This window comes from Ischnura elegans, chromosome 7 (assembly GCF_921293095.1).
Source record: "Ischnura elegans chromosome 7, ioIscEleg1.1, whole genome shotgun sequence".
NCBI classification, from domain to species: domain Eukaryota; kingdom Metazoa; phylum Arthropoda; class Insecta; order Odonata; family Coenagrionidae; genus Ischnura; species Ischnura elegans.
Window position 1 is genome coordinate 114,053,356 of NC_060252.1, and position 20,708 is coordinate 114,074,063.

Sequence of the window (20,708 nt, forward strand, 5' to 3'; positions counted from 1 at the left end):
AAAGTGTGGAATAAAACATAGTCATTTTATTTCATTTAACATGAAGCAATTCCACAAAGTAACGCCTGAGACCTTGGCTTATATTAATAGGAAACCACCCTATTTAGTCCCTCGGGTTGGGATACAGTGGTGGGTTGTTCGGGAACCCTGCTGCAGTTCAGGTTCAAAGACTCGTTTCTCCAGATTCCATGGGTTAAAAGAAATAAAAAAAGCAACAATACTCCCTTTAAGCTAATAAGTAACAAATGTTTGGATCCTCAGAGAACTGTAGGTATGAGAGATCAACAACAGGAGGCTTCCATAGAAAAATTGGAAATTTTTTAGGGGGAAGGGTGGGCAAAATTATGATTTCAAGGATTTTCCTCCAGATCATATTTAGTCTTTGACCTCTCAGTAAAATTCAGCCCTTCTGCAAGTGGTATTAGTGGAATTAGTATTTACTAGTGATGGGTCGGTTCGATTCCTCGATTCCTCGATTCTCGGCCAAGAACCGGAATCGAAAACGAGTACTTGCCAAGGCGAAAAATCGATTCCGATACCAGTAGTACTTCAAACAACAAAATAAACGACCGCGTTTCCTACAGTCATTTGAATTTTCGCGCCACGTAATCGTAATAACAAGACACATATCTTCTTGGGATGTGCGAGTACTCGAAAATTCAAGTCGATCGAGTAGTTGGTACTCGACTCGAGCGTTTCGAGTCGCATTACGAATGTCGAATAGTTAAGGTTACAGAGCTTTCGAGGCTAGTAGGTCCAGCAATCTGCCGACAGGAAGCGCTATCATGAAACTCATGTAATAATGCAGTTTTTAAAGCCGATAAGTCATTCTAATGCCTTGGCCTGGTAGTTTCAGCTTGCCGAATACACTATAGTTGTCGACGTGGGCGCCGAATACCTTTACGCCAGCCGCAGCGGCCGATCGTCTTCCTACCCGGCGCACACTAGTCTGAAATCGGAAAAAGCTGGAATAAAGTCCAAAATGACCTTTTTGGGGATAGTGACTTGAAACTCAGCGTAAATACTCCTAAATCATTACCAAATATTGCTTTATATGCCATTTCACATAAATACGAACCTTTAGTGAGATACAGAGGCCCAAGTATGACCAATTTTTCAATGCCACGCGAGATATCGTTTTTCCTCAAAAAATCTTTGAATTTATCCAAGTGGTTTTGCGTTGGTGTGAGTTTTATGGAATATAAAACGCAATATTCCTTTGATCTGGTGCTTTGCCTATACTTTCAATGACTTTCGAAGATTTTGGCTCTCATCTGTCGGGTTTTACAACGCAAAATGGCCGACCCGTTTTTCACGTGAAATTTGGCATAAAGTAGACATTATCTTTCGTTTACGAAAAATATAACTCGGAAAATTTGAACCACAATATAAAGTAGAGATCTCTAAAGAGTACTAATAAGAAATCTTGAAAAAAAAAGTTTGCGACGAAGGAAATAAGAGCGATTTTTCAATCGCGCGTCAAGGCTGAGCTACACGCTGCGGAACTTTAAGGCTAGGTAACTGAGGCCGATTTTTCAAGTTTTTTAAAACATTAGTCTTGAAAATCGTCATTTAAAGCATAGATAATCGTCTTCATTGACTTAAAAACACTAAACTGAGGATGTTAAAAAGGATTATGTATAGATCGACTTGACCATTTAGCGCATTACTCGAGTGAAAATTCTAAGGATTGGATATTTTTTGGAACCATCCTACGCATAAGAAATATGCCTCGGGTATTGAAGTAAAGTGAAGAGATTAAGTCAGCATGCTTAAGAGAGAGAAAAAAGAACTATTTCCGTGAAAGGCAACAACCAATACCCTTTTTCCCTTTCCACCTTCGCCGAGGTGAGTCGCGCGGTAGGGGGAGTTTTCACACCACAAGGCTCTTTTAGCCTTTTTTATTACTGCGACCGTCCGATGTGATATTCATTTGTAGCGTTTAGTTTCTTTCTTGAACTTAAAAAAAGCAAGAGATTTTAAGGCTGATTAAATGACGTGAGAAGTATAGCATTTTTTTGGCTCTACAAAACTAAAGTTTAGTTTTATAGTTGTTCGCTTTGACCACTTGAATTCCATGAAGATTCAAGATCCAAAAAAATCGTTGATATAATTTTTAATAAAAATTCCAAAGTCTCCGAAATCTTGCAATTTTGGTGGGAAAGTACTTGCCCAATAGCACACATGTGTAGCAAAAGGCAATTTTCTGCAGGCAGTAATACTGTAACATGGAGACGTCAAAACCTGCTGGCTGAGCATGTAGAATAATTGGTTTTTCTGCTTGAGAATTTGAAAGGGCCAAATATTACATGATTCATATACGTAGTATGTAATCTTTATTACAGATATGAAAATGTCTGTACCCAGGTATGTTCTATTTTGAAATTTAGCTATTATATTTTAATTACATAGTAATTACTTGAAAGATGCTTTTGTCAACTGACTCTTTCACAGAGTAATATTTTTTAAAGTGGTTTTCTTGTTGCCTGGAATTAAGTGATATTTTTCTTGGAGCCTATGGTATCAGAATCGATGGAATCGGAATCGGTAGAATCGGAATCGAAATGTCAGAATCGGAATCGGGATCGGAATCGATAAAATTTTGGAATCGACCCATCACTAGTATTTACCAGAGATTGAGACAGTCAGTCACACTTACATGTTACAGACTTGTTTCATTAGTTACCACTGTCAGAATTTCTTGTCCTTTCAAAAAATATGGCAACATGAGTTCACTGTAGCTGCCATTTTAATGACTCAAATCTTCAATTTGAGAAAACCATTTGCTCATCCTGCAACAACAAAACCCACAAATTGCCTCTGAGCACCATCATCCGTATACCATACACCATCTTCCAGGTCTCATATATTCTTTACATGGAGCTTTCAATGTATAAAATATATTCAATCAGGAGCAAGTAAATACTGTGGAAGTTCATTGTGTACCAAATAAATCACAAACTTTTTCACAACTTCAAGCAAAACATTTCTTCACTTTAAGTCCACAGTTCCAGTTTTAAACCTCTACATGATCCTCAAGACCTCTTGTAAGAGTGATTCCAATAAATTGTAACCACTCGAATTCAAGTAAAAAAAAGAGCGGTGTGTAGAAAGTTCTAATCACATGCAATGGTTATCAGTCTCTTAACTCACCCACAAAACTGGGTCCCGCAAGAGGCAGGTCGAGGGCTCCACCGCTGGAGGGCACCACCGTGCTCAGCGTCGTGGGGCTGCTGCTCTCGAGGATGATGGGCTGAGGTGGGGGTGGGGGAGCCGTCGTGGGAGGGGGGGGGCGGTGGTGGGGCCTGCTGCAAGGGGGGCTCTGCGCAGAACACAGTGGGGGAGGGGGCGATGGGAGCGAACTCCCCAGACAGCTGGCTAGTCTGTGGTATGACTTTGAGCGTCATGAAGGCGTGTGGAGGCGCAGTGGGCGCCTTTGGCAGGAGGGGAAGCATTCGCTGCACCACTACACTCTTACGAACACTCCGACCACGGCGATTGCAGTACTTTGGTCGAAATTTCTGCAAAGCAAATATGATGATAATTTTTCATTGACCGGCCATTAAATACCAAATTCTGGGCAGTTTTAAAAACCAACAAGCAGGAAGAAGTTATACTGGAAAATCACTATACCAAGTAAGACATGAAATAATACGCAATACAAAAGAAAAGTATTGAATACATAAAAACTTGTATCAGAAAATCGTTAAATTACTTTTATAGCCATTATTTAATAATAGGAGGAAGGGATAATGGGTGGCTACCCTGTCTGACTCCCAATCTCCCATTCCTAGTGTTATCACAAAACTATTTCAATTTGTCCACGGAGCAGGTTTTGACATCTCCATGTTACGTTATCACTGCCTGCAGAAAACTGTCTTTCACTTCGCACTTGTGTGGCTGGACAAGTAAAAATTTCTTTATTTCTCAGTTTTTTAAAAATCAATAATAGCAACTCTTGTTTTGTGAGTTCAAGAAGGAAACTAAATGCAACATAGGATTAAACTAACATTAACATCAATCGTACGTGGTACTCAAAAAGGCTAAAACTTGTGATGTCAATCACCGGGGAAAATCTGGTGTTGTCTGCTTAAACCTAAAAGTTTAATATTTTTTTTCAAAGTACCAACTTCTTGACTTGATTCAAATTTTTCAGTACTCACACATAGTTGTCATGACGTAAAATGGAAGGTAATTATTGTTAAAACATGTTACAAGGGACAGTGAAATACTTAACGAGTTGCAAGAGACTGGTTCTGAGATAATAGAGGAAGAAAGAGTGAACTATATCACACTATCCATGCCTAAAACAAATGATAACATAATAGCTATTTGATGGCAGACCCCGCCTGATATGCAGGAATCATTTGGCCCCACAAGAAGCAAAGCACTTCCCTCTCCCTCCGATTCCTCAGATTTCCTCTCTCATTCAAAAGCCTGCACGCACTCACACAAGAAAGAATGCCTCACTCCTCACATCCAAACCAGCTGCAGCTCTAAACAAATTCAAATTGGCTGCTCAACCACAGACACAATGACAGTCAGAACATTCCAGAACTTCTTCAAAAATACATATAGTGCAACCACGATAAAACGAGACCCCATGGTGCTCCAATAATCACTCGCTATAGCGAATTGTCGCTTTACCGGAGGTGGAGCAATTAACCTTTTCCCTACCGTACACGTATATATACGTGTGGACGTTTCCTGACCCGGGAGACGACGGGCGTATATGTACGTGTGAGATTTTCCCGGTCAAGAAAACGAAACCCGTATATATACGTTTTCTAGCTCTCCCCCTTTCAGAACGGTCATGGGTTTAGTTCGCCTTTGTCTCGGGACCCAACGCTTCGGTGTTTAGGATTAACCCTCCGAATCCGGGAGCAGGTACCCGGACCCTTCGTCTTTTATAAGCCCTCTCAGCGGTAAGGGACAGCGGTCATACAATTGTTTATAGAGGCAAATTTTCGAAATAAATATTTGTTCATTTCTCAAGAAATATAAACTAACAATTGAATTGTTTGTCTTTTGAGCAGCGTTTACAATTTTGAAACGAAATTCTACGACAAATATTAACTTATATCTCGAGTTATGTATAAACATCAACATGGAAATTGTTGCTGCGTTAAATGCTTTGATAATGGCCTTAGAACTTCGTTTAAAATTTGACAATGCTCAGATAAAAATGAGAAATTATATTCAATGTCTGTAATTTACGTGCAAGCAACAATTATCCATTTGCTAAATACATATAACCAATACATAAGTTGACCGCGAACCAATACCGCAGGTATGGTCGTAAACCCGGAAAGGAGGGAGCACAACTACTCTCGGAGTCCGAGATAATGCGGAGTCCCACCGTGGAGGGGTCGAAAAAGGTTCAGCGAGACCCTTCTTAACGAATGCCCTCCAAAAATGCTCCGTACCACGAGAAAGAAGAGTCTCTTGGGGCTCGGTACAGCAGTCAAGCTAAGACGAAAACTCCGCCGTCTCGAAAGGGTTAATAGCCAATATACCTAAGGCGACCAGTTATACAGGAACAGGAGTGGTACGACAACAGATAAATTTCTATCCAATAAACGTAAGCATAAATCCAGATGAAAGGCGATGTTTTTTTGCATCACTAAATTTCCTTAAACAACGACTAACTATTCAAACTATTTATAAGCGCCGCACAGAATAAAAATCATGCAAAGCATTTTTTTTTGGCCATAGTGTCTGCCATCAAATGCTTTCCATTCACGCAACTCACGGACGTGCGGGTATGCTGCCGTCTGCTTACTGTCGCCTAAGGAACAAAAGAAGATCAAGCATTCACGAATGTTAATGCCACAATATTTTTACCAAAATCAACAACTTATTTATATCAACCGACAGTTTACTACACGAATTTGAGACTGAGCACTCCTTGTTTTCTTCATTTCTAAAAGATCACAAGAAATTACAGAGATAAGGGACTCTTGGTGAAGGTTTTCCGGCGATCTCTCCGGCGAAACTCTCGCTATGGCGAGTGCCAACACCAAAAGGGGCTCGTAAAAACGAATTTCTTTACATGCCTATTATAGGGTCAATTGACGGTGCATCGGCTATCTCTCGTAATGGCGGGGGTCCCGCAATAGCCCGTACTCGTTTTAACGAGGTTCCACTGTACACTGTTTAGCACAGGGGCGATACCTCTATGTTACGCTATGCACGAACTTGAAACAGCTTAACTATGCGCGACTCTTAAGTTGAAGCATATAATATTATCAACCAATTCACAATGTTAAAGAATTGTGCAACTAAGCTAGGCATTGACATTAGTTAAGCAATCAAGGCTTTATCCTAATGGCAGGAAATGCCAGAGAAGATGTCAAATTTTTAAACCAAAATACTGTCACTAGTCCTGAATAATAAATCACATGATCAGTATGCAGGCTGGGCAGTGACTAAATCGCTCGCAAGAGAGGGAGAAAAAGTACGTTGATGAGAACAAAGAAGACTTAAGCAATGAACAAAAGAAGGCACTCACGTCGAGCTGTGCCTTGAAGGCCTCGGCAGCTGCACCAGGGCTGACCATGCTGGCCAGGGGTCGGCATGGCGCGAGGGGTGGGCGACGGAACACACCATCCCTGTACAGAGTCCGAGTCTGCATGTTGAGGGGAGGGGGTGGAGGGGGGGCACCCCAGGCAGGGGTCTGCTGCTGCGCCAACAGCTGCTCCTCCGTACTCTTGCCCACAGGGGAGAACTGGCCAATCTTCTGAGGGCACCAACAAGAGAGCACATTACAGATTAGAGTTCCGATGTTAGAATGACAAGTTGTAAAATAAGTCGGTGCATAAAATTCAAGTCCAAGTATCAATCAAGCATAAGGTTCCTATGTCTGTAGTTGTAAAAAATTACAGATTAAGTATATCAGTCAGCTTTTCATGAGAGCCAATATAATGTTTTACCAATGTCATGCGTGTACATCATGGACACAAATATATTATGCGATACAACTAGAGATGGGACGGTCCCAGTACCCAGTTCTCAGTACTGCTGGTTCTTGGCTGTGGAATCAGTATCGAGAACCGGTTGCATTCAGTCGGTACTTTGGATTTGGCTCAGAATGGTGGCTAGGATTTGAATTTGAAGCTCAAAGACCAAATGGTCTGCAGCTTATTCAAGGCAAAAAAGTGAAAAGAGATTCAAAAATTCATACATTAATTTCTGACTGCATGGCTTCCACTTTTTTTTTCTTTTGAGAGTTGCTCGTTAACTCGCCCATTTAAGTTAAGGGTTTGTCAGTTTGTCACTCTTGCCAACGTTGTAACATTTCCGTTTTCCGCAGCCACTTTCAAACAAGCTGACTTATTGCCTGCTGCCGTCCACAGCACGATGCCATTCTTTCAACTTACCATCAATCTCTACAGACGTCTTCAAACGAGTCAAATTGTGCCATTGATAGCACCATGCCCATTTAGCCTGGTGATGCGCCGTCTACGGCATAAGACCCAGACAATGCTATATTGAGGCCACTTTCAGATGAAGTGCCTTTTCATCGTCAGCCATTCATTGTGAAAGTCAGGCAGCTTTCAGACGAGACGACTCTCTGCAATGCCGTGTGCTGTGCCGTGAACGGCGGCCAGCAGAAAATTGTTTAGTCTGAAAGTGGTCTAACTATTGAACCATGTACATATACAGTAATTCTTTGACTTACTAGCAAGATGCATTTCAAGAGCCCTTTCATAAGTTGATAAACCTGAGCAAAGCATTGAAATGTGTGGTTATCCTGCAGAATGCAACACTGCATTACAATTTTGCGTTTAACTCACGGCCGCCCATTTCATCCATTGTGTCGCTGCACCGCCATGTTGAGCAGTTTATTGCAAGGGCGTAACCAGGATCAAAATTAAGGGCGGGCCGTGGTTGTTCAAGTTGTCACATTTTGGCATAGAAAAGGTAAATAAAACTGATATTTTAAGAAAACTAAAACAGCACTATAAATTATTTGCTTAAAAATATTTTTTACTTTAGTTAAATGTCTTATATTAATATCATTTTTCATGGGTTTAAAGAAACTTTGTCAAAAGCTTTTGTTTCTATCAAGTCGTGACTTTCTTCAAAGACTTTTTGCGAGGGGGTGGGCAGCTGCCCCCTTTTGCCCCCAGCTGGGTGCACCCATGGTTCATTGTTGACGTTATAGGAACTGTGACAGTGAAGCATGCAAATAAGTTGTCAATTAATGCAACAATTTAAGCTACATCGCAGAATACAGAGTATATTTTAGCTGACTCACAAGTTACAACAAATTAACGGATGATGTCATCAAAAGTTGGGGGAGTTTCCCTATTGATACTGATGATATGCATTATGTATTTGTACTGTGCTCTAAGCATATTCTGCATGGCCCTTCAAAATCAACATCGACCACTACTGTTTTCAGTGATCGCCTGTTCATGGTAATATTTCTGCCAAAAAAGAATAGTTGAAACCCAGATAAAAAAGAGTAAAAATGTTTAATTCTCTAAAGCATAACCTGGAGAAAGAACCAGTGGCTGCCCGAGGTTATGTGACATATTGGTCGATCATGCATTTTTTAAACAGTATGTTATTTAAACTTCTTAACTTGGAAAATAAAATTATGGAGAGGATCTTTTAAGTTTTTTTACAGAGCTTTCCTGCAAATTTACATCTTCAGGGAAATTATTTTCATTCACTTATTGCAGTTTTTCATTTAAATTTGCCATTAACTCAGATAATATGAGTTCATCCTTGGAACCGAGTCTCGAGAACTGAAAACCGATGGGGGAGAACAGGACCAGTACCAAGAACCAAGAAAATTTGAGAACCGACTCATCCTTGGTTGGTTCTTAACTTACCCACTCCAAAATTAACCACCATATTTTAAATTTTTTTAAACCTGTGGAGCGAATGCACTAGTTATTTTGTTATTATCTTTATATGACAAACTTTCTTCAAATTATCTTCCTTCATCACTTACTTTGATTTAAAAAAAAACTCCATCCAAATAATTGTGCCAAAATATTCCTTGAACATACATGGTGAATACCAAAATTCAAACAATTGTTTGAAAATTTGCATTCACACCTACACTGACTTTTCCTCTGCTTGAAGAATGAAGTTTTTAAAACCGTTGAATAACTCATTCTTTATGATTTTCAAGCATAAAATGTCTAATATATACTTGTTCTGGAAAGCAATTTTTTCCTCATAATAACTTCTATAAGAAATATTTGAGATTTACAAGATAATCAAGAACAATAAATGATTCATTGTCAGGTTGAAGGAAATTTATAATTTAACACCACCTAATAATATACAATTTTTATTTATAATATTACCTCTCTAAATTTAGATAATATGCTATGTTCAGTATCACAGAAGAGCAAATGCCATGATGTTATATACCAGCAAAATGGTATTCAAAAGTTTTCTAGAACTCCAAACTTTACATGATTTACTTCGGCAAGGAATGAAATTTCTGAAATGGGATGTCTGACACTTAATAAATAATCACTCCCAGCATGCAATAAACACACTCACGTCAGGACTAGGCTCAACTCTGATGTGGTGCACCAGTGGCTTCTTGGCCGCGTTGACCCTTGCGCCACCTCTCACGTTTGATCCCCCACCTCCACGCCCAGCACCACGCCGACCACACACGTGCCCACACGGACACTTCAGCTGCAAACAACAAGAGGACACAATCAAATCTCCCAGAATGAACATTAGTAAACACACTCGGGATGTTATTGGCAAAAGTAAGTGGGTATGCACTGCGACTAAATAGGAAGTCAGAGCAGTTGGCTACTGATCGCAAAGACCCTGCTTCAAGGGTGAACGCAGTGGCGCCGACTCTATGGGGCCTGAGGGGGACCGAGCCCCCTCTAAAATTCATTATGGGTGTGAGGAAAAAATGTGTCAGGCTTGTCGATTTTACCCAGTGTCCAGATATCGAGATTTGAGTGATCAGGGTTCTAATGTTGATCATATGACTCTTCTAAAATGCTTAGAAAACTTAAAACTCACTAATTATAAAATTTCCGGGGGGATTATCCCCGGTTTGGGCCCCCCCAATATTTTTTGTAAGTCAGCGCGCCTGGGCGGACGTCAGGACATGGCTACCGATGATCATCGCTTGCACTGACAGAAACACGATTTGCGGAATACCTCTACTAACAATCGTCAATGCAACCGACAACTTCATGATGTTGTGCTTTTATCAGTTGGAAAATGACACCTGCAGGCGAGGATAGGAGCCTCAACCAATCACATTTCTCGTTTCTTAGCATTAAACAAATGAGACCCCGTAAACGCCATATGATACCCAGCAGACCGCAAAGAAGTTAAAAAGAGTTGATCACTGCTTTGCAAGATATATACAATATTAGAACGTAGGGTTCTGCGGCAATGGTTGGTTCTCTGCATTTCTTCCAGGTCAGCTTGTTTGTAGACAAAAGTTTCGCTGGCTATCCTGCCAGCGTCTTCAGGTCGAAGGTCTTCCTTCGACCTTGCTGTGCAATGGCCAAAAGCATTACTCGTCATTGGGTCCAGATAGCCCACCTACCGTGGTAATTTATCTCGTCTCCTTAACAAAATGACAATACAGGCGGTCCCCGACTTTCGTACACAATGCGTTCCCGAAAACTTGTACGAAAGTCGAATGTACGAAAGTCGAACCATTGACTTCCACACTAATTAGGGGTTACGTTCCAAAAGAGCGGAATATACGTACTAAAACCTTTTTTTTCACGGAATTCATTATAATTGACTTAATTTTAATAATATGTTAATAAAACTCCTCAAATCATCTAATTTCTTTCGAAAATACGCAGAAAATGCAAATAAAAGCTTAAAACACAAGAACTCCGTTGGCTATCGAGTGAAACTTCCTCTTGGCGTTTAAGTTGACATTCTACTTATTACGTCCAATATAAATAAAAGGACATATCATGAAGCATAACAAAATGTAGTTGTCGAACCCGCTCTCTGGATACCTTTTAATTTTTACACCAAAATTCGACATTCGGCAGGTGAAATTCGTGATCGCGTATATTTCGCAGGTTATTCAAAAAAGACAAACGGAATTCGGCTGATATTTCGTGCAATATCATTTCTGAAGGTGTACATGAATTAAACAGCACTCAAACGAAAAGAAACACAATTAAAAAGACTATCTTACTAGTTTTATTGAAAGCTATTTGATGATGTCTAGTCAACTTCTTTTGAGAAATATCTCCAATGAAGGCTTTCTTATTCTCTCGATAAAGGAGCCTATTGCGGGCAGTCTCTCTCCCAAATAAATCACCTAGATTAGAGTCAACTACCTTCCCTTCATTATATACGTTCGTATTGTTCGCATATACTGCCATTTGAAACAATTGAATGTTGGGATGCGCAATAAACATCGCGGGAATTTAAAAAAAATTACAGACCAACATCCGAAAGTCCGAATTTAGCGTACGAAAGTCAAGTAAAAGGTGTCAATTTTGAACGTACGAAAGTGCGAATTGTACGAAAGTCGAGTGTACGAAAGTCGAGGACCGCCTGTAGTTAATTTAGACCATTAATTAACACTAGAACCGCGGAGGGGGTCAAATTGACCCCTTACGATTTTCAACATGTATATTTCACACTTAATTTTTTTTTCACAAACCTGACATTTTCTGACTTTTAATTAATTGTAGAAAGGCGTATTCGTGCGAAATTCCGACGCTCTAGGACTATTTGCGTGAACACTAGACAACAATATACCTAGAACCGCGGTAGGGGTCATTTTGACCCCTGCTCTGTTGTCGTTCCCGAACTTTATATTTTCGCAGCAGAAATTCACCGCAAGCGTAATTTTCGAAGGTCGAATGTGTGGGAATGGCATGGATTACCTCTGTCGTTTCTTGTTAGGCCGCAGATAAAGGCAACCCGCCCAGCGGCCGCCTGAAAAAAAATGTGAGAGTCGAGCCGCGTAGAAATGGACCTACGCAAAAATTTCCGGGCACCCCCCTTTCCTCGGCTACCCCACTCAAGGCTCCTTCCTTCCCCTACCGTGCCTCCCCTACCAGTGTGGCGTCATTGTAGTTGCTAGCTCAATTACATGAATTACAATGTAATACTTCGCAATTCATCAGTTTGCGCGGTAGTTCGTCTCGCCCGTTCGATTGTTGCGCAGCATCGTTCAGCGCTGAACGAAGGGCAATACCGTTTCAAGGGTGATACTCCGGTCAACGCCCAGCGATGCATCGGTCAAACGGATACAACGCAGACCAGGTCGTTCCTATTCTCGAGCAACTTCAGGATGTGCCTGAGGATTGCTCTGAGGCGGAGGATGATCCTGTTGTAGTGTATGACGGCGGCGTTGACGCTGAGGAAGACAGTGAAGAGTCCTTGACTGAAGATTCAAGCGAAGACACTGGTAAGTTTCCTATTTTTATTTTACTCGCATTCTTTGATAATTGTTACAAATCTATTTCATAAAGCATTTATTTTGTTTGGTACAGGTAATGAAGGTGAGGAGTACGTTCCCTATCAGCCGCCAACCACCCGCACACTACGACGTGGTCCCCAAATACAGCCTCCCGTGGACCAAGTCGCATCCACAGTTCCTGCTCGAGGGACGGGGTCACCCTGGAACTGCCCAGGGCCTCTGCCGTGGTGCTCGGGGCCATCGAGGACGTGGGGGTGGCGATGCTGTAGTCGCACCTGCTGAAGACGACGAGCCGCTTGAGTCTGCTGCTGCCGCTCCTCGTGGCCAGGTACGAGGACGAGGTGGTTCTCGCCGGGGGCGTGCTAGTCTTCAATCTTCTTCTTCACTGAGGGTGATGTTCGCTCAGCATGGGATTTGGTGATAACTACAACTATGCTGAAGCACATGAAGATGTGCACGGGCTCGTGAAGAAAGTGGGGAGAAGAACTGGTCGGTATCTATGGATGAACTGGAAGCTTTCATTGCAGTTATGTATGCACGTACGGAGCAAGGAACTTGGAGCTTGACTTGACATTCTTCATTACTGTATGCTTCTCTGCACCAATAAAAGTGTTTCTTTTTTCTTAAATAAATTTACATTTTTCCCCCATCCTCAGCCGAACATATAGTAAAAATGTGAAAAACGCATTATTTGTGCAAGGCGGGTAGCATATCTAGCGCTTATACCGCCCACATATCATTCAAATTTCATTGTAAATCTCAGATAATTCATTTCACATAGTGCAGTATCCAAAAGAAACCCAAAATACTAAAAATATGGCAAGAAAAGACGAGGGGTCAAAATGACCCCCTCCGCGGTCCTAGGTATACGAAAAAGTCCGCGGTTCTAGTGTTAAGCGAGGGGCTAGTGGAAATGAGTTTTTTTTAGGCAATGCGGTTTGAGATGTAATTTTTGCCGTCATAGGTTATCGGGCGATTGACTTCCAGGTAGAGGGTCTACGCTTAAGCCTTCAAGGTCATCGGTATTCACAGGGGAGAAATGGAGCGGTGGGCGAGTTGCGTGTGAATAGCATCAACACATAAAAGGGTCCACTATAGAGTCTCAAACACAATGGCTTCATTCCCTCCCCGCAGTCGTAGGCTCTCTGCATCTCAGGAATACAGTGCAGCAGTAGAAGACGCACCTGAAGATGCTGGCAGGATAGCCAGCGAAACTTTTGTCTATAAACAAGCTGATGTGGAAGGAAACCCGGAAGAAATGCAGAGAACATATTTACAATATTTAACTACACTGCAGACTAATTTCTTACTTCCGTTGGAGCAAAGTGGCTTGTGGCCGGAGATTTTGCTGTCAAGTACTACAGCAGACTCCCGATTGTGCGGCTGCGGTTTTTCCGGCTTGCAGATGATCCGTGCATGATTTTCACTCTCGCTCAATTGTTTCCACGATCTTTATAAAAACAATAAAATCGGAAGCAAAATCATTGGAATTACTGCATTAATGCTGGGATACATCGGGCTTAATATTTCCGTTAGAATCCCCTTCGTGAAACGGAAGCAATTGCACGCTAGCTGCATTCACGGGAGCACCGCGTTCCTGTTTTCCAAGCCTCCCAGTGCACAACCGCACTCTGTGATCACGAATACACGGAACTTGTGCGAGACGCGACTACGTGGCGTGGTGCCTGACAGTGTAGTTTCCGACATCGAGCAGTGGTTTTGAAGCATTTGTGCAAACCACTTTTCTGTATCCGTAATCACTAGAGGTCCGTGAATTTCGCGAGATGCGATATCGCGAAATAATGCGAAATCGGTAATTTAAAACGAAATTTCGCATTATTTGCGATTTTAGGTGGATTAGCAAAAAAATCATATGTAATGAGTCGTAATCTATTAAAACATAAGCCTTCATTGTTTAACGCTGCCGACGTTCATTTGCTCTATCTCATTACGATTCCAAGGTCAATAGGCTCGTTTAGTCTCACGCATAGCGCATCCGCGTAATATCGCGCACTGTGGTGATTTATCCGCCAGAATTTGCCGTTAAATTAATCACTGCCTCTTTCTTACCTGAAGAATTAGATATTATGAATTAAAAATTTGTTGAAAGAAATTTAGCGTGGCCGCGGAGGAGCGGAAATACAAGTTTACGCGTCAATGCCGAGCAGTAATTCCGGTGACTCACTGCGGCGCATTAGACTGCGTTATTGGATAACTTGTTGCAGGAATACCTTGAGTATGGGTCTAATGTAACAATTTCGTTGACTTAAACACAGCCGCTGGCTGGGACCGGGCCGCCGTTCACGGCACGGCCCACAGCGTGGCAGAGAGTCGTCTCGTCGTAAAGAGGCCTGAATTTCACGGCGTCGTGACGTGAGCGGCGGCCGGCGAAATGTCGTTTCGTCAGAAAGCGGCCTCAATGTAGCACTGCCGGTATTTCGCACCGTACACGGCGCACCTCCGGGCCGGATTGAAATGGGTGCTGTGGTGACCACAGCGGCCGTCAACGGCACCATGCGTCAACTGCGCGATTCGATTCGTTTTAAGACATCCATAGACAGGTAAGGTTATTTGAAAGCACGAAGCACTAGCAGTTGGGAGAAGGGAAGGAAGGAACAGAAAGGATAGGAGGAGAGGGGATTCTCCTTATTTGCAGACGGATCGTCGAATATTCAGCTCTCGACTGAGCTACAATGCAAAAAAATCATTTCGACATTGGCCAAATCTAATACCTAATTCTTCAGGTGAGAAAGCGTCTCATTCCAGATGCTTCAGGATCGATAAATGGGAAATAATTTTTCAAGTTTCTTTGAATCTGATTATGTTTTGTTATGTGCGCTTCTTTCCCTGCCTTTCCTGACCGATAGGCAACAGCTGTAATCAAAACTAAGCGACTTTGTTGTATCTAGCTGCTGTCCCACCTTCCCTCAACACCTGGGTGAGGGGTATCAAAAGGGAACCCACGACATGAAACATTTCAGACAATTTGTAAATTATACATTACTGCAGCTACCCAGCACTCAGTTTGAAAACACCACCGTGATAGAAAAGTTTCTCGGGTTTTCCACCGGTTGATGTCGTCCATGTCTCCTGACGTTTCGATCTGCGACTTGCTGATCATCCTCAGGGGATCTTCCGAATGCCGTTCTTCAAAATTTTTTTTTTCCGTATATATACAGTCCCTTCGAGTTCAGGTGTAACCTGATTGGTTCACGCTTGTGGAGGTTTTCCCGCCATTTTTGTCGTATATAATGGACTTCATTATTGGTCTCCAAGCATTGCTGATTTGGAAACCAGTGTCCCTGTTGAAGTTGTTGCGGTTGATGCGGATCTGAATGGCTTCCTTGACAAGGCGGTCCCAGTAGCCATGTGCTCGGCATAGCAGTTTCGTCTCCTTCCATTGTATGGCATGGTCTTCGTTGATGCTATGCTCCGCCACTGCAGACTTTTCCGGTTGGGCCAGCCGTAAGTACCTTTGATGTTCCTTCGTTCTAGTTTCAATAGTCCGACTGGTCTCTCCAATGTATTTCTTTCCGCACTCGCATGGAATTTCGTAGACTCCTGTTGTCTTCAGTCCGAGGGGATCCTTTACTCTCACCAGCTGATCCCTGAGCTTTGGAGGTGGTAAATGAATTGTCTTAATGTTGTATCTGCCTAGAATGCGTTGCATCTTTCCGGATATTGTGGAGACATAGGGAAGAAAGGCTTTCGCGGTCGGCTCTTCTTGCGGCTCCCTTATATCGCCAATGGGCTTGTTAAAGGTCCTTTTTAGGGCCTCAGAAATCTGATGTTTGCTATAGCCATTTTTCCGAAACGTTATCTTCAGGTGTTTTATCTCATTCTGGATGCTCTCGTTATCGTGAATCTTATTGCACAGAGCGAGGTACTTACGGCTGGCCCAACCGGAAAAGTCTGCAGTGGCGGAGCATAGCATCAACGAAGACCATGCCATACAATGGAAGGAGACGAAACTGCTATGCCGAGCACATGGCTACTGGGACCGCCTTGTCAAGGAAGCCATTCAGATCCGCATCAACCGCAACAACTTCAACAGGGACACTGGTTTCCAAATCAGCAATGCTTGGAGACCAATAATGAAGTCCATTATATACGACAAAAATGGCGGGAAAACCTCCACAAGCGTGAACCAATCAGGTTACACCTGAACTCGGAGGGACTGTATATATACGGAAAAAAAAAATTTTGATGAACGGCATTCGGAAGATCCCCTGAGGATGATCAACAAGTCGTGGATCGAAACGTCGGGAGACATGGACGACATCAACCGGTGGAAAACCCGAGAAACTTTTCTGCAACTGATACGCCGGGAAAACCTAAGATCATACACCACCGTGATAGGTTGTGTTTTGGGGTTAGTAGTTCCAGCTTTAAATATTGATCGAAGGATAGGAATTTTAAAATACCAAAAGCTAGGGATACTCTTCACACCAGGGTAAGTGAATTTAGTTGAGAAGGATGTTATGTGAAAGACAGAGTATTACTGTGCAAAGTTTGCGATAGAAGATTTTAATTCAAAAGATGTAACACTTTGTTAAAGCACATCAGTAGCAATACACATAAACGTGTGAAAGAAAGGGGACCCACAAAACGACAGCTATCATTTGAACACACAGTCACTCACTCAAGGAAAGGAAAGGAGGAGCTTGTTGTTGCTACTACAGAAGCATTTTTAAAGGCTTTATGTAGTGTAGAGAAACTTGATGATGCAAAAATCCCAGAATGGCTCTCAAAGTATACACATATAAGGTAGTGGGGATTTTGCCGTTTGCTGATCGTTTTAGCCAAGACTACATACTTGAACCATTCATATACCTTGAACCAATATAAATTGAACCACTTCTTTCATGTTGTTTTATCAGAAATTTTGTGCTATCGAAATTGTGTTAAATGTTAAGTAAAATGCTTAATAAAAGTATAAGTATTAATGAAACATGTACCATAAAATAATAAAATGCCTATATACCGGGAAAAATGTAACATTATAATAACACCGCCAAGATTTTCTATAACACCGAAATCACATGGTTTTAAAACGAATTTTAGCAAAAAATAAAACCACTTTCACGGACCTCTAGTAATCACACAGCCACAGATGTGTGGTTTTCAAAACCAGGCCTTACATGGAGAATTAATAATACGAGTACAACCACGTTATCGCCACCAAAAAAATCACGAACTGGCAAAGAAAACTCTCAAAGAGTCTGGGAAGCACTCTAAAGTAACAGAACTACTGCATGAATAATAATATATAAAGTGAAAGTTTGGATAATCCGCATTTTCCGATTATTCGTGCCGTCTTCTCTCGCCATCGTTAATTAGCCCATTGGGATTATCGGAAGTGTTGAAACAATGTACGTTTCGGAGTTCATCTTCAGCCACGGCTTGTTTATCTACATTGTTCGCAGTATATCAAATACATTCACAAGGGTAATTATTTAGCACTAGGAGGACGGGAGTTCCGCAATACCTAGAAGGACGGCCAGTAGTCATTTGACCCCTAAAATGTTTTTTTGGAATAAAGCGCCTCATTTTCATCCAAAATTCACTTTTATCATATAAATTGTTTAATCAGCTCATTAAAAACACTTTTAAACATTATTAAATATTAGTTCCAATGTCAAAAGTTAATAATAATTATTTTTTAAAAATCATGAATTAAACCATATTTAGCTGTCGATTGCAAACCGAATCATGAAAATGCATGCACTCAATACAAAATTTGTATTAACTATTTAAACAATAGGCACACTGGGTTTACAAAATTTGCATAAAAATTTAAAAAATTTAAAAAAATCATTTCTTTCTAAGACAGACTAATTTTTTCAGCGCTCTTTCCACAAAATATTTTTTAGCATTGAATGCATACATTAGACGATTTATTCATCCACATATGCACTACTCCGCAAGCTGATTAAAAGGCGTGTGGCAGGGGGAGTTAGGACACCAGCCATTTGCACATAAAAAGGAATTGAGAAAATGGAAAGGATATTGGTGCAATTCGGTGATATTTGGCACCTTTTTCTTTTTAGTGCCCGTGGAGATGTGGCTGTTGGATTTGCAGACATGTAAATAAATTGATAAATGCTATCTATCATGTCTACTCCTGCTATGTTTTTATTATGAAATGGGATGGTCTCTGGTTTTTTTATATTCGTTTTGGAAATTCGTTTTCGGCATTCTTGCTCTATTACTCTGTATTGCTCTATCGAAATCACCTTCTACTGCTGCACTGTATTCCAGAAATGCAGAGAGCCTACGACTGCTGGGAGGGAATGAAGCCATTGTGTTTGAGACTCTTCAGCGGACCCTTTCATGTGTTGATGCTATTCATACACAACTTGGCCACTGCTCCATTTCTCCCCCATGAATATCGATGACCTTGAAGGCTTCAGCATAGACCCTCTACCTGGAAGTCAATTGCCCGATAACATATGACGGCAAAAATTACATCTCAAACCGTATAGCCTAAAAAAAACTCATTTCCACTAGCCCCTCGCTTAATTAATGGTCTAAATTAACTATTGTCATTTTGTTAAGGAGACGAGATAAATTACCACGGCAGGTGGGCTATCTGGACCCAATGACGAGTAATGCTTTTGGCCATTGCACAGCAATTGATTTTGATTAATATATAAGTAGAGATGTGCGAATAGTATACGCGAATACTCGAATACCTCGAATACTAGAAAGTATTCGATATTCAAGATTTCGAATAGTTATGCGAAAAGTACCGCCTCGAATACCTCGAATACTTTGAATTTCGCGTCATACACTGTCGCACGCACGTCGTTGGTAGTGACTCGGAAAAATGTAGAGAACTGTAGTAATTTAGTGCTCGCAGCGCCGTTTTACGCAAGTTGACGAATTGCATCAAATTCGTGGATTTTAGCGGTGAAAAGTGTTCGACGAGGGGAACCGAAAATAGTCGGGTGAAAAAATACGAAAATCCCCGATTCCCCCCACCAGGAGAAACTCAGTGCCGTGGGATAGCAACCTTAGGGCATTTCCCACGATCCTCTTATCCCCCTCCATTCAGCACTCGCCTCAACCACTCTGACGCTTTCCTCTTCTCCGAAATCAAACAAAAGGTCCCAGCTCGCGCAGGGATCGCATTACGAAGACCCCTGCTTCGAAAAAAATATCGAGTTACGAGAACAATAAAAACGTGTTTCACGCCCTCCCCCCTTTTCTCACCCACTCACCTTTTTCTGGCTACCTGCTTCGAAGTTCCCCAATTTCTGGAGGTCAACTGCTGTGTGAGTACCGTGGGATACTTACATTAGCGCATTTCCCAAGGTCCGGTATCCCTCTCCATTCAGCACTAGCCCCCCCTCTGAGGCTTTCCTCTTCTTCAAAATAAAAAAAGGTCACAGCTCGCGCAGGGATCATATTACGAAGACCTTAGCTTCGAAAAAATACGCGAGAACAATAGAAACGTGTTTCGGGCCCTCCCTTTCCTCCCCCACTGACCTTTTTTTTCCCTACCAGCTTCGAAGTTCCCCATTTCTGTGGAGGTCAACCGCTGCATGAGTCATCTATTAGCACAAAGGGTGTCTAAGAATGACTTTCGTCAATTGATGTTACATCTTTATTGAATTGAAATATTAGTAATGTGCGCGTAATTTCAAAAAGAATAAGACCAAACACGACGTATTTCTGAGTTTATTTAAGCATTTTACGCAAAGAAATAAACGTCAAAACACGACGGAGACCTAGCATTCTGGCGAAACTCGATATGAGCAGCAGAGCTTCTCGGAAGTTGATGCGGTATTTTTTTCCGAAAACATATATCAAGTTACAATTTATGAGTGGTGCTATAAATCTTTATTGTTACAGTCACAGACAAAAGGATATTTTCTCAGAATATTTGGTTTCTCCCTGATAGCAATTCCAATTCATCTTCTTATCTCGTGAGAACTCCCAAAGATGGACTGAAAATAATTGAAGAAAATCCGGTGGAAAAGAGCTTGTATTTTGCAAAATGCCTCAGATTGTCAGCTAGCACTTGGCAGCAGGAGTGGGGGTAAAGCGATGTTAGTTGAATTAATTATATGCCCAATTGTTTCCATAAAATTAAATTATTCATTAATCAGCTAAATTCCTGTTCGAATCATTTTAAGGAAATCAAAATTACTCCCCAAAATCTTGTGTTGCCTGCTGCATAGGCAACCGAGTCAAACATTCCAGCATTCATCATTTAGTATTCGAGGTATTCGAAATTCGAGGTATTCGAATATTCGAGCTATGATTTAATATTCGAATTCGATATTCGAATTCGAGA

The 20,708-nt window shown here is 41.5% G+C and overlaps 2 protein-coding genes across 2 annotated transcripts in view; one reads left to right on the forward strand and one right to left on the reverse strand.

Moving 5' to 3' along the window:
- Window positions 1–20,708, reverse strand: part of LOC124161991 (protein cramped-like) — a 71,989-nt gene that overhangs the window by 17,280 nt on the left and 34,001 nt on the right. Inside the window, 4 exon segments of the mRNA XM_046538298.1 lie at window positions 3,154–3,268; window positions 3,270–3,521; window positions 6,512–6,739; window positions 9,529–9,669. Of these exon segments, the coding sequence (XP_046394254.1) occupies window positions 3,154–3,268; window positions 3,270–3,521; window positions 6,512–6,739; window positions 9,529–9,669 (736 nt within the window).
- Window positions 11,738–12,765, forward strand: LOC124161990. The gene is made up of 2 exons (XM_046538297.1): window positions 11,738–12,394; window positions 12,480–12,765. Exons 1-2 carry the CDS (start codon window positions 12,217–12,219, stop codon window positions 12,686–12,688), a joined length of 387 nt encoding a protein of 128 aa, XP_046394253.1. The 5' UTR covers window positions 11,738–12,216; the 3' UTR covers window positions 12,689–12,765.